Genomic DNA, 14,158 nt, shown 5'->3' on the forward strand with positions numbered 1-14,158 from the left:
AAGGGCTATTGTCAGCGTAGGTCAAGAGATCAAGGTGGACTCCAACACACCATCAGCTAGACAAACTCACCAGCTTGCCTAGCAATGCACTTTACACCCAGGTTTCACATGACCTATAGGGATACGTAACATGAACTGTGGGAAAAGCAGCACAGCAAACTGGTTTGAAGTCCCCAAACTACCTTAAAAACGTTTAAATAACAATCTACGCCCATTTTGAATCTGGGGAAGGTCCAACACAGACAAGAAGCTGCCATAGAAGATGAGCAAAATCAACAGTCTCCTTATGTAGCTGGTCATAGGATCTTTTCAGTCCTTAAAGCTTGTCTTCCACAAACAAACAACTCTCGGGCAAGGAAGGGATACTTCCTGTACCAGATATGAATTACTCCTCATTAAAAGAAGAGAAACTCCACCCAGAGAGAGAATGTACCAGGCTCCTGATCAGAATAAACCTGGAATCCCTGGGGCTATTTTAGAGCCACCTACTGCAGCTGAAACGTCAGAAATGCTTTTAGCCCCAAGTCTGGCTCTGGTATGTCTTGACCAGGGATTTGTCAGTGTTAGCAAAAGTGTTCTAAAACTCTGAAACACAGACAAGATAGTGGAGATCTGAACATGCGCTATAGTAGTCAAGTTGAAGGTTGCCATTATTTAATGATGACGACACTATAACATTTTATTTTTAGAGCATCTTTAATGCAGAGGATCAGAAAATCATTCACAGACTCAGGCCACATCTACGCTACCGCTTATGTCGGCAAAACTTGTGTCACCCCTGAGCAACATTAGTGGTAGCATTCACAGTGCTAAGTCAGTGGCAAAGCTTCTCCCACTGACATAGCTACCACCACCTGCTGAGGTGGTTTTATTATGTTTATTATGTTGACGGGAGAGCTCTCTCCCACTGGCACAATGCAGTTATACAAGCAATCTTATAGTGGCGCAGCTGCATCGGTGCAGCTGTGCCACGGTAAGCTTGGTAATGGACATAGCCTCAGTCATATGCTAGAGTAAAGAGGAAAATTAGAGAAAGAAACTTATGTGAGGAACTGGGAAAGGAAAAGCTCCAGAAAGATGGGACAGCAAAGCAGAAAACTTGGCAGGTAGGGAACTGTTATCCCTATTTTACAGATGGGGTAAAACTTGCCCAAGGTTTCATAGCAAGTCTATGGAAGAGGCAACAACAAAACCAAGGGTCTGCTGATTTCCTGTCCTGTGCTTTAACCACTAGACCACACTAGCTTAGCTATGATAGTTTGTACCCCAATAATAAAAATGTTATTCAGGACAGGCTATGGTGAACAGGGAGCAAATGACAGCCCTGCTCATACGTTAGAGGGGCTTCCCACAGTTGACATGCCACTTCCGAAGAGCTGCAGTGTAGAAGTGTATAATGCAAACTCTCTAGCATCATAAGGGAGCAAACACAAATAGACAAAATCAACTCCAGAATACAAAGGAGGGCATGTGATCTAAGGCCTAGAACAGGGAACTGGGGACCTGATTCTCCTCTCATTCACATTGTTTTTATGCCAGTGTAACTTCATTGACTTCAACTGAGTTATTCCTGATTTTCATCAGTATTAGCGCAGGTGTTCTCAAACTTCAACAGACCACAACCCCCTTCTCACAACAAAAATTACTACACGACCCCAGGAAAGGGGGCCAAAGCCAAAACCCCACTGCCCTGGGCTGGGGGGGAGTCAAAGCCAAAGCTCCAGGACTTCAGCCCCTGGTGGGGGGGAGGGCCTGTAACCTGAGCCCCGCCACCCAGGACTGAAGCCCTCGGGCTTCAGCTTCAGCCCCAGGAGGTGGGGCTGTGCCCCCAGCAAGTCAAACACCAGCCTTAGTCACCCCATTAAAATGGGGTCCTGACCCACAATTTGAGAACCACTGTATGAGCAAAAGGAAAAACAGGCGCGGGGAGTCGACTCATGTATTTTATTCCTGGTTCTGCCAGATTTGTTGTCTGACCTTGGTTGAGTCACCTACCATCCCTGTATCTCAGTTTCTCCAGCTTTGCCTACATGAAGGCAATTTACAAAGGTATAAACCCTTAATACATACACACACACAGCACCTGCATAAAGATAAGTAGCCAGATTAAACTGCAACAGTGCAAGACCCATTTGTACTCGGGCAGTGCATATACCAATGCAAAACTCTAGTGGAAAAACTACATTGATGTAATTACACTAATGCAAATTTCCTTATACAAGGAATGGGGATAATACTGACCTACCTCAAAGGGAGCGTGAGGCTTATTACATTACTCTTTGTGAAATGCCAAGCTATCCAGACAAAGTATTAAACTAGAGTTCATGTTCTCCAGCAATAAAACAGCCTTTTTCCTAGGAGTTGTATTTATTATAAATATAAAAGAGGGATGAGGAAAAGAGGGCCTGGAGAAGTGGAAAGTATTAGGATTCCCCAGGAAAAATGAAAAATAGGAACCAGTAAGTAGGGAAGGAGAGAGAGAGAGATCCAGTGGATAATAAGGTGTAAAGGAGGTTACCCATTAGTTTCTCTAACAGTTGATGGTGACTAAGTTAGAGGATCTATTTCATCCAGGAGGGCAGCTGGACATTTAGCTATGTTGACCTCTCCCAGCTGGAGACAAAGGGGCTAAAGACACCACAGAGTCCAGACTTTCAATGGAAATATACCAGCAAGAAAATGAGCCTTTTTCTGCATTACATACTGCTTGAGGCAGAGGATTCCCTGTCTGAGTCCCCCAAGACAATAAAGCCCCTGTTTTACAAACAGGGTCAGTACAGCTAAGAAGCTGAAACAAGTCAGATTCCTACTGTGATGGATACTAAGCTATGTCGACACTAGGGAACTCATAGTGGTACAGCTGTACCAATACAGCAGCACCTCTCATATAGCCACTCTATGCTAACGGGCCGCATAATGGAACTGCCCCTGATAAGCAGCGGTAGCTATGTCGGCAGTAGAAGCTCTCCCATGACACAGCACTGTGCACAGTACCACTTATGCCAGCGAAACTTATGTTGCTCAGGGATGTGTTTTTTCACACCCTGAGCAATGGAAGTTTTGCTGACATAAGTGGTAGGATAGAGTTGGCCTCAGTCCTGTTTTGAGTCTTTTTGCCCAGCAGCAAAGAGTCAGGGCTAGTCTACACTGGCAGCGCTTTAATGTGGCTTGCGTAGTCGAGGCAGAGCCCTGGGGGAGAGCTCTCCCAGAGCACTAAAAAAACCACCTCCACAAGGAGCGCAGCTCCCAGAGCTGGTGCACTATCTACCCTGGCACTTTACAGTGCTGAAACTTGCTGTGTTCGAGGGGGGTTTTCACAACCCTGAGTGAGAAAATTGCAACACTGTAAATTGCCAGGGTAGACAAGCCCTCAGAAAGCTGACCCAGCTGAGAGCCAAGAGGCTGAATTATTGCAGCAATGTTTCCCACCAAGATCTGAATGTAGGCCACAATGAAGCAATTTCAAATTTAATAATTTTATTAAGATAATATTGAAGTAAAAAGAAAACAGTACAGAGTTTAGGCATAGAAGTTTCTGGTTATCAGGGAATAAGGTATAGATTATCAAGGGGTGCAAAGTTCAGTTTAGGAGCAGGTGGCGTAAGGAATACATAATCTGCAATCTCCCTGATTGGGGGTAAAAGTTTAACGGGTCAAACTGCAGGCATTGAGATATGGGGGTATGTTGTCCATATAATGGCTATGTTCAGGTGTGGAGTATAATGAGCGGGTACGATGATGAGGATGGATCTACCCTCATTTGGTGGGATTTAATGTTCAGTGAGTTTATGATTCCAGTTCATATGGTCCAATGAAAAAAAAAAAAAAAGTCTCTCAGTCCCTTCCCATGGTTGATGCACGATGTTGTACCAGCTCACACCTCCTGGTACTGTCGGTGGCCGGTGATGTGTTCGATGTAGATGTCCCTGGACCATCGGATCGTGTCCAAGACCATGAGGCGCCACATGAGCCGTGCGTACCATCGACCGATCCCGCAGGTCCGCAGCACACGCTCATTGCAGGGGTCCCAAGCGCCCAGGGCTCCGACAATCAGGGCATCCATCTGCACCTCATAGCCCTTCGCTCTCAGGGTGTCGGCTGGGGGGCGTATTTTTCCAGCTTACGAGCTGGGGATTCGCGGAAGGCCGGGGTCCTGTTCTCAAAGGAGACCATGATGTCAATGAGGATGATCTTTTTCTGGTCCTCGTCGGTGACTACCACGTCAGGTCGCAACTGGCTGTCCGTCCCAGGGATAGTGGAGTTCACGGCGACCTCCCCCAGGCGCGGTGCGATGGCTTTCACCAGGCAATTCTGGATGGCGTTGTGGCGCAGCTGCCAGGCTCTGGAGTGGGGCTTGCAGCTGCACAGGACGTAGGGCAGGGTCTCGTTGGAGTAGCCACACTTCCTGCAACGCTTGTCTCGGATCCCATGGCGGACGGCTCCGTTGAGCGGAACGCAGTTGAGCCAGGCGCGATGGATGAACCGCCAGTCAGCGAAACGGGTGAAGTTGCCCCCAGCGAGAAAGTGGTTGCTAGCATCCCATTTGCTGATAAGTTCTAAACATTCAATCAGACAAGCCCAATACCAGGTCAGCTCTACAAACTCAAGGCATCTAACCTGAGGGAAGTGAGTCAGTCAGACAGACCCATCATCAATCAAGGGAGAGAAAGACAGACAGCATGTTGCTGCAGAGCACAGCAATCTTCCCCATACCAGAAGAGACAACAAACAGATGTAAACATATGCAACCTGTTCCACACTTAGGACTAAATACTGCTTCCATGAAAATCAAAGGCAAAACTCCCTCTAACTTCAATGGAGCAGGAACAAACCTTTAAAAAGAGGATGGGAGAGATGTGCCACCACAGAGAAAAACAAAGTTTAAAATAAAAACTGATCTCATGTCGCTGAATCTTTTAATCTAGCACTTTAGCTAAACCACCAGACAAAATAAGCAACCTGCCACCAGCAGTCAGCAAGTGTGTCTAAAATCAGAACACATCTGAACGGTTAAAGGTCTAATGTTTATGCACAGCCAGAATATTGCCATTAATACATTACTTATTAAACACCGAAAGCATAATCTGTATTTATGAAACCTCTTTTACGAGCTCTGGTGAACAGTTCCCAATCCTTTTTAAAAAGAAGCCACAATTGTTTTAGCTGGATTTTGCAATCAAAATGAAGCAGAACAGTATCATGAACTTCTAACACCTCAAAAGAGATGATTCTAAAAGCAGAACCATTTTTGTGCAAGTTACCAAGACTGTGCTTTTTTTAAGCCAAGCTTAGCAGAGGTTTTGCAGAAATGTTTCCATGCCGCTGTCATTTCAAAGAAAACAGCTGATGAAGATTTAAATATCCACCTCAGTGCTTGAAACTCAAACATTGCAATTTGTACTAGTCCATGAGGAAGACAGAGAAAGTGACTAAGGGCTCATCTACTCTTACAATGCTGCAGCAGCACAGCTGCATCACTGTAAGGGTGGACGTCTCCCGTCAGCATAGATACTCCATCTTGCGAGAGGCAGTAGCTAGTTGACAAGAGAAGCCCTCCACCAACATAGCGCTGTCTACACCAGGATTTAGTGCGTTGTACAGTTATGTGGATTTTCCACACTCCTGAGCGATGTAGTTATATCAACATAAGTTGCTAGTGTAGACGAAGCCTAAGAACTAACAGAAGTAAAACTGGACTTCATTATTGTCCAAACTGAGTGAAATGCAAAATACGCACCATAGTTAAAAGTCAATGAATTTAAAACAGTACCACACACAAGGGAATTTGTTTAATAAAGCATGATTTTTAACTTGACAGCAAATTTTATACTTTTAAAGAGGGAAAAACAATCACCATACAGATCACTTCCCTCAGGCCATAAGAAACAGAGAGGAAGCCACACAATCAAGCTGCATCTGAAATCTACAAAACAAGCCCCAAATTTAAAGCTTCCCTCCTCAGGTGACAGGCCTAACATGGTATCCAAAATAAAACAAGAAGATAAGACAGATTCCATTCTTCCCATCCCCTCATTCCGAGTCTGGTAGAGCCCAATGAGCAGATCTGAGGGATACCTGTTCGGACAGGTTAGGTGCTGCACTAGTATTGATGATTCAACATCCTCATTTGTCATCTAAAAGAGTCATAATCAAAACGCATGCCTTTGGCAGTTATCATGCAGGGAATCCCCAAACCATCCCATCCTGCCTTACATCACACTGCATTGTTCTTCTGGTATTCTATGGGCAACAGACCCAAAAATAATGCAGACATTTCCCTCTTTTTAAGAAAGTAATTTCATTTTCCACACTGGTTTATGACACTTCAGAAAGAGAAACCCAGTCACCAACCTTCCTAATCAACTTTCAAGAACCTGTCTATGATATAGACCGATCTCTTTGAAAGAGCAAGGGACACAGATCTAAATAGATCTCTCACCTGCGCAAACTCCCCTTTTGTCCCCATGTGCTGCTCTAGTGTATAACAGTGCTCACACAAAGAATGCATTGCACCACAGACTTCTCTTTCACTGTGACGTACAAGTTTCATCTGTAGAATTTTTGAACAGTTTCTCGCATGGCCTGTGTGTTGGAAGACAAATTCCCTCAACACTGGAGAAAAAGCAATAGCAACCTTTATTTGCTGTAAACAAACCCCTGAAACAACAAAGATCCATTCACACAGATCTTTCATGATATCCTCCTTTCCTGATCTCTACTCACAAGAAGCATGAAAGTAGGATTCTTCTGGATCCTCCTCTTCAATGCATAAGTCTCTCCACACTATTTTTTCAATAGGTTCAAAAGTTTCAGCAATATAGTCAAATTCACCCATGATGTAACTTCACTTCAGTAGCCTTACACCTAGCATTAATTTGTCACACACCGTCCGACGCATTATCCTTTCTCCTCTCGGTTCCCAAAGACTAACACAATTATAAAGAGCAGGCAGCTTTCATGTTAACAATGATCTGCAACAGGAAAAGTAACTGGGCTTGTAGCAGGTTTGCTTCTTTATGGTGGATACTATAGATATGAAAAGCTGTTAGGAGGGAGAGAGGATTCTACTTTTTTAACTTTAGCTATTCAGACTTTGTCTATCCTGAAAGACACTATGGACAAATGGAGAACTGTTACAATCATGACATGGCAGAAAAGCAAAACTTGAACTGCTGAGAGAGGAATGGATTTTTAATTCACTTTTCTTTTTAAATCTGTTTTGTGTCTGCTCATGCCAGTATATTTAACTCCTAACATCCAATGAGCACTTGAGAGGAAGGACATCTTCATTAAAGATTCAAACACTTGTATCAATTAAATCAAAGTATGAAAAAATTCCCAGCGTAAACCCAACACCTCCTGCAAAACCAGAGAAGACTCAACTTGAAATTTCAGATATTTCTAACATAAAAAACAAAAGCAAAACAAAAAATTAGATTTCAGGTCTTCTTTATACATTGTAAAGCACCACAAAAAGGGCACAAACCCAATTTTTCAGACTTCTGCAATTCACCTTTAATCTTCCCACTGTATGGATATATTAGATGGAGGGAAAAAGCCATTATTGATGCAAGCAATAAGCTATCTGGCCAGATGGCAGAGCACTTTGAATTTAAGGAATGTAACAGCTGTCGCTGGCACAGCTCAATTCCTATGGCTTTAGAAGCAGGTAGGGAAGGCTCAAAGATGGTCCTAAAACATTATCTGTGTGCTCACCCATGAAGATACTCCTCAGCAAGCCAATAAACCACCAGGGATACATTACTAGTAAGAACGCACTGAAAACCTGGCACTAAAAGCCAAACGCCACTTGGCCAAAACTGAAAAGGAGTACTTGTGGCACCTTAGAGACTAACAAATTTAAGGTGCCACAAGTACTCCTTTTCTTTTTGCGAATACAGACTAACACGGCTGCTACTCTGAAACTTGGCCAAAACTGTATCTCTGAAAGGTGCCCGAGCTGTGGGATATGAGGGAAAACTCCACAAAAAAACAGGACTGCCTCCTCCTAAGATACAACTATCAGTTTGTTGCTATTGGAGGTTCTTTTCCAACATCTAACTAGGCTGTTGACCACTTCCATCTGGGGGGAGGCTTGCTCACTAAGAAGGGAACTGTTGCTCCTCATGAATGTTATGGCTGCAGCATGCCTCCCAAACATCAACTGACTGTTTCTCAACAGTTTTTTCCCAAGCCAGTTAGACTGTCTTTTCTGAAGGTGTTACTGCTTGGCTTGAAGCTAGCACTGTAATTCAAGCTTCTGGGTCCAGTAATAAAACTGTGATTTTCTTGGAGCAGATCTTAAGGGAATGTATGGTTTCTATTAAAGGTATGATGGAAGTAATGGATTGCAGCCCTACCCCAGTGTTTGATTTAATCAGTTTCATAAGCAGAACTTGGTCACCCTAACATCTCCCAGAACACCAGGGAAGTTTGGGGGATCCATCTTCCTTTCCTGATAAAGTGTGGGAGGTAAACAGAGATTCTATAGATTTTTCACATAAAGCCAGTTGTTTGACATACTCCTCTGCAGAGGAGCTGTGGATGGTTCATAAGGCTGCTCTGCACCTGAGGGAGCAGCAGAGAAAGGACATGATGCCAGAATAAATTCTGAACATGATTGTATCGTGGTTGCAATGTGACTGCGAAGTCTGCTGGTCAGTTTAATCTCAAAGATTCCTAAGAGATCATTTTATACATGAAGAAAAGGAGTACTTGTGGCACCTTAGAGTAACAAATTTATTTGAGCATAAGCTTTCGTGAGCTACAGCTCAAAAGCTTATGCTCAAATAAATTTGTTAGTCTCTAAGGTGCCACAAGTACTCCTTTTCTTTTTGCAAATACAGACTAACACGGCTGCTACTCTGAAACCTGACTTCATACATGCAAGCCAGGCCTAAAAACAGAAGCCAGACACTATAGCAACGGCAGGGGGAGGAAATGTGTGCGCATAAGTGTGGTCAAGGTGCAAACTGATTGAAAGAGAAGGTGCAATTTCCTAATCAAGATACAAGCAGAGGAAAGGGTGAGCGGTCTAAAATGTGCACAAGGGAAAGGTGGGGAGGCTATGGCAGATCAATTGGAGACAGGGTGCATGATAATGGAAGAGCACAAGCTGGGTACAGGCCAGTGGTGAGGTAAAAGCTAGGAAAGAGTGGCGTGGGATACACACTGGGAGGGAGGGGAGGTGGAGGCGCAGGCAGGTTTACAAAACCAATTGGGGGTGTAGAAAAGTGGGAGATGGGGGGGTTGCAAGCTCGGGGAGGTGTGTTCAGGGAGAGGGCTGAAGGGGATTTAGGCAGAGGCTGGTGAGGGGTTGCAGGATGGGGGAGATCTGGGGGCACAGGCTTAGGGATAAGCATGTGTAGGAGAGGTGAAGGAGGTGCAGGCTGAACTGGGTCTTGGGGATGCAAGATCAGGGGTGCATAGGAAGGCAGACTTGAGGGTGCATGGGGGATGCAGGGGATATAGGAAGAGGTTGTGCAGGCTTGAGATTGCATGCTGAGGAATGGAGTGAGGGGGATGCAGGCTGAGGGGGGTACAAGCAGAGGCAGGTGACAGGGTGGGGTGTGGGCTGAAGGGATTGGGGGGTGCAGCCTGGAAAGGAAAGAGTGTGGGCTGACGGGGGCTTGTGTATTGGGGGCTGTGAGAGATGCAGGCAGAGGCAGGTGAGAGATTAGGGGTGTGTACTGAAGGGACTTGGGGTGCAGGCCAGAGGAGAGGGGGCTCAGTGGTGTGTAGATGTGCAAGCAGGGGTATGCAATCTGAGGAAGAGGGGGTGGGGGTACAATCAGAGGGGTGCAGATTGGGGAGGGAGGGCTGATGGGGCTGTAGCATAGGGGGAGGGGCTGAAGGGAATGCAGGCAGAAGCCGGTGAGGGGTTAGGGGTGCAGGCTGGAGGAGAAGGGCTCAGAAGGATGCAGGCAGAGGCCAGGGAGAGGTTAGGGATAGGGGCTAGGGGAAGAGGAGGTTGGGGAGGGTGCAGGAAGAGACCAGTGAGGGATGGAAGGAGTTGAGGGGTGCAGATTGGGGGAGGAGCTGAAGGGAATGCAGGGAGAGGCCGGTGAGGGGTGAAAGGGGTGCAGGCAGGTGGGAGGGGCTTAGGAGTGCAGAGAGAGAGAGGCTGAAGAGAAGGCAGGGAGAGGCCAGTGAGGGGTTAGGGATACGGGCTGGGGGCAGAGGAGATGCGGGCGGGGGCCGGGGAGGGGCTGAGGGCGGAGACCGGCTGAGGGGGTGCGGACGGGGGGGAGGGGCTGAGGGGGTGCGGGGGGAGGCCGGGGCTGAGGCCGGGAGGGGTGTGGGGGTGCGGGCGGGGAGAGGCGGAGGGGGTGCGGGCGGACGCCGGGGAGGGGGTGCGGGCGGGGGGGGGGGCGGAGACCGGGGGGGAGGGGCGGAGGGGGTGCGGGCGGCGGAGGCCGGGAGGGGGAGGGGCGGGCGGAGACCGGGGGAGAGGGGCGGAGGGGGTGCGGGCGGGGGGGGAGAGGGGGAGGGCGGAGACCGGGGGCGGAGGGGGTGCGGGCGGCGGGGGCCGGGAGGGGTGTGGGGGTGCGGGCGGGGAGAGGCGGAGGGGGTGCGGGCGGACGCCGGGGAGGGGGTGCGGGCGGGGGGGAGGGCGGAGACCGGGGGAGAGGGGCGGAGGGGGTGCGGGCGGCGGAGGGGAGGGGGGGCGGGGGAGGTGCGGGCGGCGGAGGCCGGAGGGGGAGGGGCGGAGGGGGTGCGGGCGGGGGGGAGAGGGGGAGGGCGGAGACCGGGGGCGGAGGGGGTGCGGGCGGCGGGGGCCGGGAGGGGTGTGGGGGTGCGGGCGGGGAGAGGCGGAGGGGGTGCGGGCGGACGCCGGGGAGGGGGTGCGGGCGGGGGGGAGGGCGGAGACCGGGGGAGAGGGGCGGAGGGGGTGCGGGCGGCGGAGGGGAGGGGGGGCGGGGGAGGTGCGGGCGGCGGAGGCCGGAGGGGGAGGGGCGGAGGGGGTGCGGGCGGGGGGGAGAGGGGGAGGGCGGAGACCGGGGGCGGAGGGGGTGCGGGCGGCGGGGGCCGGGAGGGGTGTGGGGGTGCGGTGATCGCCCATGGGCCGTGCCCGGGTCTCGCACTCACCCAGGTCGTCCATGGTCCGGCCGGGCCCGCCGCCGCCGCGCTCCGCTCGCAGCAACTTTTTCGGCCAGCCCCGCGGGCGCGCTCCCGCAGCGCCTCTGACGGCGTGCGCGCTCCCCGAGCGGCCGGGCGCGGGGCGCGCCGCTGGGGTTCACGCGGGACGCTGCCCCCTCGTGGCGGGTCTGAGAACGTCAGCTCCCGCCCTGCGCCAGGGCCGGGCGCGGAGCCGCAGCCGGGTGCCGCGGGGCGGGGGCAGCCGGGCGGGGGGGGCGGTGCCACAGGATGCTGCGTGACGCTTGGTGACCGGACGCTCCGTCACCAGCGGGGGGGCTGGGCCGGAGCACGGGGGACGCGGCGGCGGGGTGGCGCCGGGGGCGAGCCGCGCCATGAGGTAGGTCCCGAGGCGCGGGACCCCAGGTGGAGCCATGACTTGCGCAATGCCCCGGGCTGCGCTGCTGGGCGGCACGTGGCTTGTTGGAGGTACCCGACTACTGAGGCCGCTGAGGCACTGCCACCTGGTGGTGAGCCTGGGAACGCCAGCTCCCAGCCTGAAGGGATCGGATCCGATGAAGTGAGCTGTCGCTCACGAAAGCTTAGGCTCTAATACATTTGTTACTCTCCAAGGTGCCACAAGGACTCCTGGTTGCTTTAACAATCTACGGGTATGTCTAGTCTACCTAATGGTGTACCAGCCCCTTATGGTTTCAGAGTAGCAGCCGTGTTAGTCCGATGCAGTGAGCTGTAGCTCACGAAAGCTTAGGCTCAAATAAATTTGTTACTCTCCAAGGTGCCACCAGCCCCTTATGGTAGCCTACCTAACGTCTCCAGACACCCTAGCAGGAAGCAGAGTAGCAGCCGTGTTAGTCTGTATTCGCAAAAAAGAAAAGGAGGACTTGGGGCACCTTAGAGACTAACAAATGTATTTGAGCCTGAGCTTTCGTGAGCAAGCGACAGCTCACTTCATCGGTTGCATTCAGTGGATTCATCCGATGAAGTGAGCTGTCGCTCACAAAAGCTTAGGCTCAAATAAATTTGTTAGTCTCTAAGGTGCCACAAGTCCTCCTTTTCTCCTAGCAGGAAGCTGTGTCAGTCTGGTTTCCCCAAACAGCTCCCCAACTATTACCCTCTTGAGAGAGGGAGGGAGTCCCTGATGATCCAGCTAGAAGCTCCTTTGTTCTTCTCGGTTACCAGGCCTTAGCCTTGCTTGTCCAAACCAGTCCAGTAGCCTCAGCTGGAGATAGAGCCAGATGCCTCAGAACCAATGGCTCTGCCACTGTCCCATAAGCGCCACCAAGTATTTACTGTGGGGTGGCTCACCCTCAGCCGTTGTTTCCATCCTGACTGCTTTTTCTTACAACCGCCTATTAAATTAAGCTAGTATATCCATACAGTAAATGTCCGAACCATATCAACCATACAAATGGTTCACAAATTATTACAAGGCAGTCCCACTTCTGTCGCAGCTAATATTTGTACCACTCTGTCCTCTTATCTTATTGTACTCCAGATGACAGGATGGTTAAAAACAGTCACTGGCACTGGTGAGCAATTTCCTGAAAATTGGCAGTGTAGAAAAGGCCAAAGTGATAGGGAACTCAGACAACACCACTTGTGCACCACTTTTCCTAAAAATTAAACCTAATTAGTCAAGGTATGTTCTTAAAGCCTCACTGCATGTCCTGTAGTGTAGTGTGCACATGCAAGATTGCACTTTTTTGTAAAGAAAACACAGAGACCTTGCAGTCAACTACTAACAGTCCCCTGTGCTTTATTTTTTTCATTCTCCAAACACAGGCACACCCAGTTTCCTGGCTAACACAGTCTAGTAGAGATCATTATTTCCCCTACTAAGAAGTATCATCATTAGGTCAAGGGATACTGCACTATCCTCTCCCTGCTCCTGGCCGAGACTTTAGAATAATCAGCAGCCTCCAGAAATTCATCCCAGATTTATGCTGCATCCCATATATGATGGGAAAGGACATAGAGAGCTTAGAGAGTGCTGTATGGCTATCATTGTGATGCCAATACAATTAATATATAAAACTTATACGTGTGTGCTTTGCTATGAAGTCTCATGGGCATGAGTTAAGAAACTCCCAGTAACCTGTGACAAAACAGACATTTAAAACACCACGTGCATGTAGTCTGGCCATGTTGCTATTATCTAAAGTCTGATGCCCTGGCTATTATTGTCTCTAGGTTGTTACTGTTGGTGCATTGCAGTATTACATAGCGAGATGACTTGGGGATCTGTGGTTCTCAGGCATAGAGACACACAACCGTGGAGTGTTGCAGTTGCGGCTGGTAATTTGGAAGTTCTAAATTCACAGGAATCCTGTCTTTCTTTCCCAACACTGCCACCCAGCTTCCTTGGAATGTATATTTTGCTTCCCAGGAACGAGTGACAGGCATCTTTCTTGGTGTATGCTGTGTTCTGTATCTTAGTGTGCATACCAAATAAACTGCAGTGCATTTGTATTGATGCCTAGTCTGCATTTTTTAATTTCTAAAGTCATCCAAGGACATAGAGTAGTCAAGTGATTAGTGAAAATAGCCATATATGGTAAAGGGAGCTGCATCTTTCCTGCATCATGCACATTAAGGTAGGCTAGGCTGCACTAACCAGTTAAATTCTTGGTTGGAAGTGATGAGCTTTGATTCCATGTACAAAACAATAGTACAACAGTAATTACTGCTGTTGATAAAGATTATATCACTAACCACCTAATGGAGAAATAGGTTATGTGTGCCGGAAAGACTACAGCATGGATTTAGAGATTCAGATAGATTATATGCAAGAAGAAGGCAACACCAGGGACTAGCTTTAAAGGCCAATTCTGTGCTGATTTACATCCACTGCCATCCTATTAAAATCTCAGAGTGTAAATAAGCCCAACATTAAACCAACAGTCCAGGGCCATTGTAGAAGAAGGACTCATTGCTTCTGAACAAGTCTGTGTCAAGACATGAAAGGCAAATGCAGAATTGGCCCAATCCTGGATGTTATTGATTGCTTGCAACTCCCATTGAAATTAATGGGCCTCAATACCTCTCAGAATTGGGCCCTTAG

The 14,158-nt window shown here is 49.0% G+C and overlaps 1 protein-coding gene across 1 annotated transcript in view; it reads right to left on the reverse strand.

Annotated features, from left to right (window-relative positions):
* The window catches only part of PXN (paxillin), a 66,031-nt gene extending 54,457 nt beyond the window's left edge, over positions 1-11,574 (reverse strand). Inside the window, exon 1 of the mRNA XM_038373373.2 lies at positions 11,089-11,574. Within this exon, the coding sequence (XP_038229301.1) occupies positions 11,089-11,101 (13 nt within the window). The 5' untranslated portion in view covers positions 11,102-11,574. The remainder of the gene's footprint in view (positions 1-11,088) is intronic.
* Positions 11,575-14,158: the final 2,584 nt, after the last annotated feature.

The sequence above is a fragment of the Dermochelys coriacea genome, chromosome 15 (genome assembly GCF_009764565.3).
Source record: "Dermochelys coriacea isolate rDerCor1 chromosome 15, rDerCor1.pri.v4, whole genome shotgun sequence".
Taxonomy (NCBI): Eukaryota; Metazoa; Chordata; order Testudines; family Dermochelyidae; genus Dermochelys; species Dermochelys coriacea.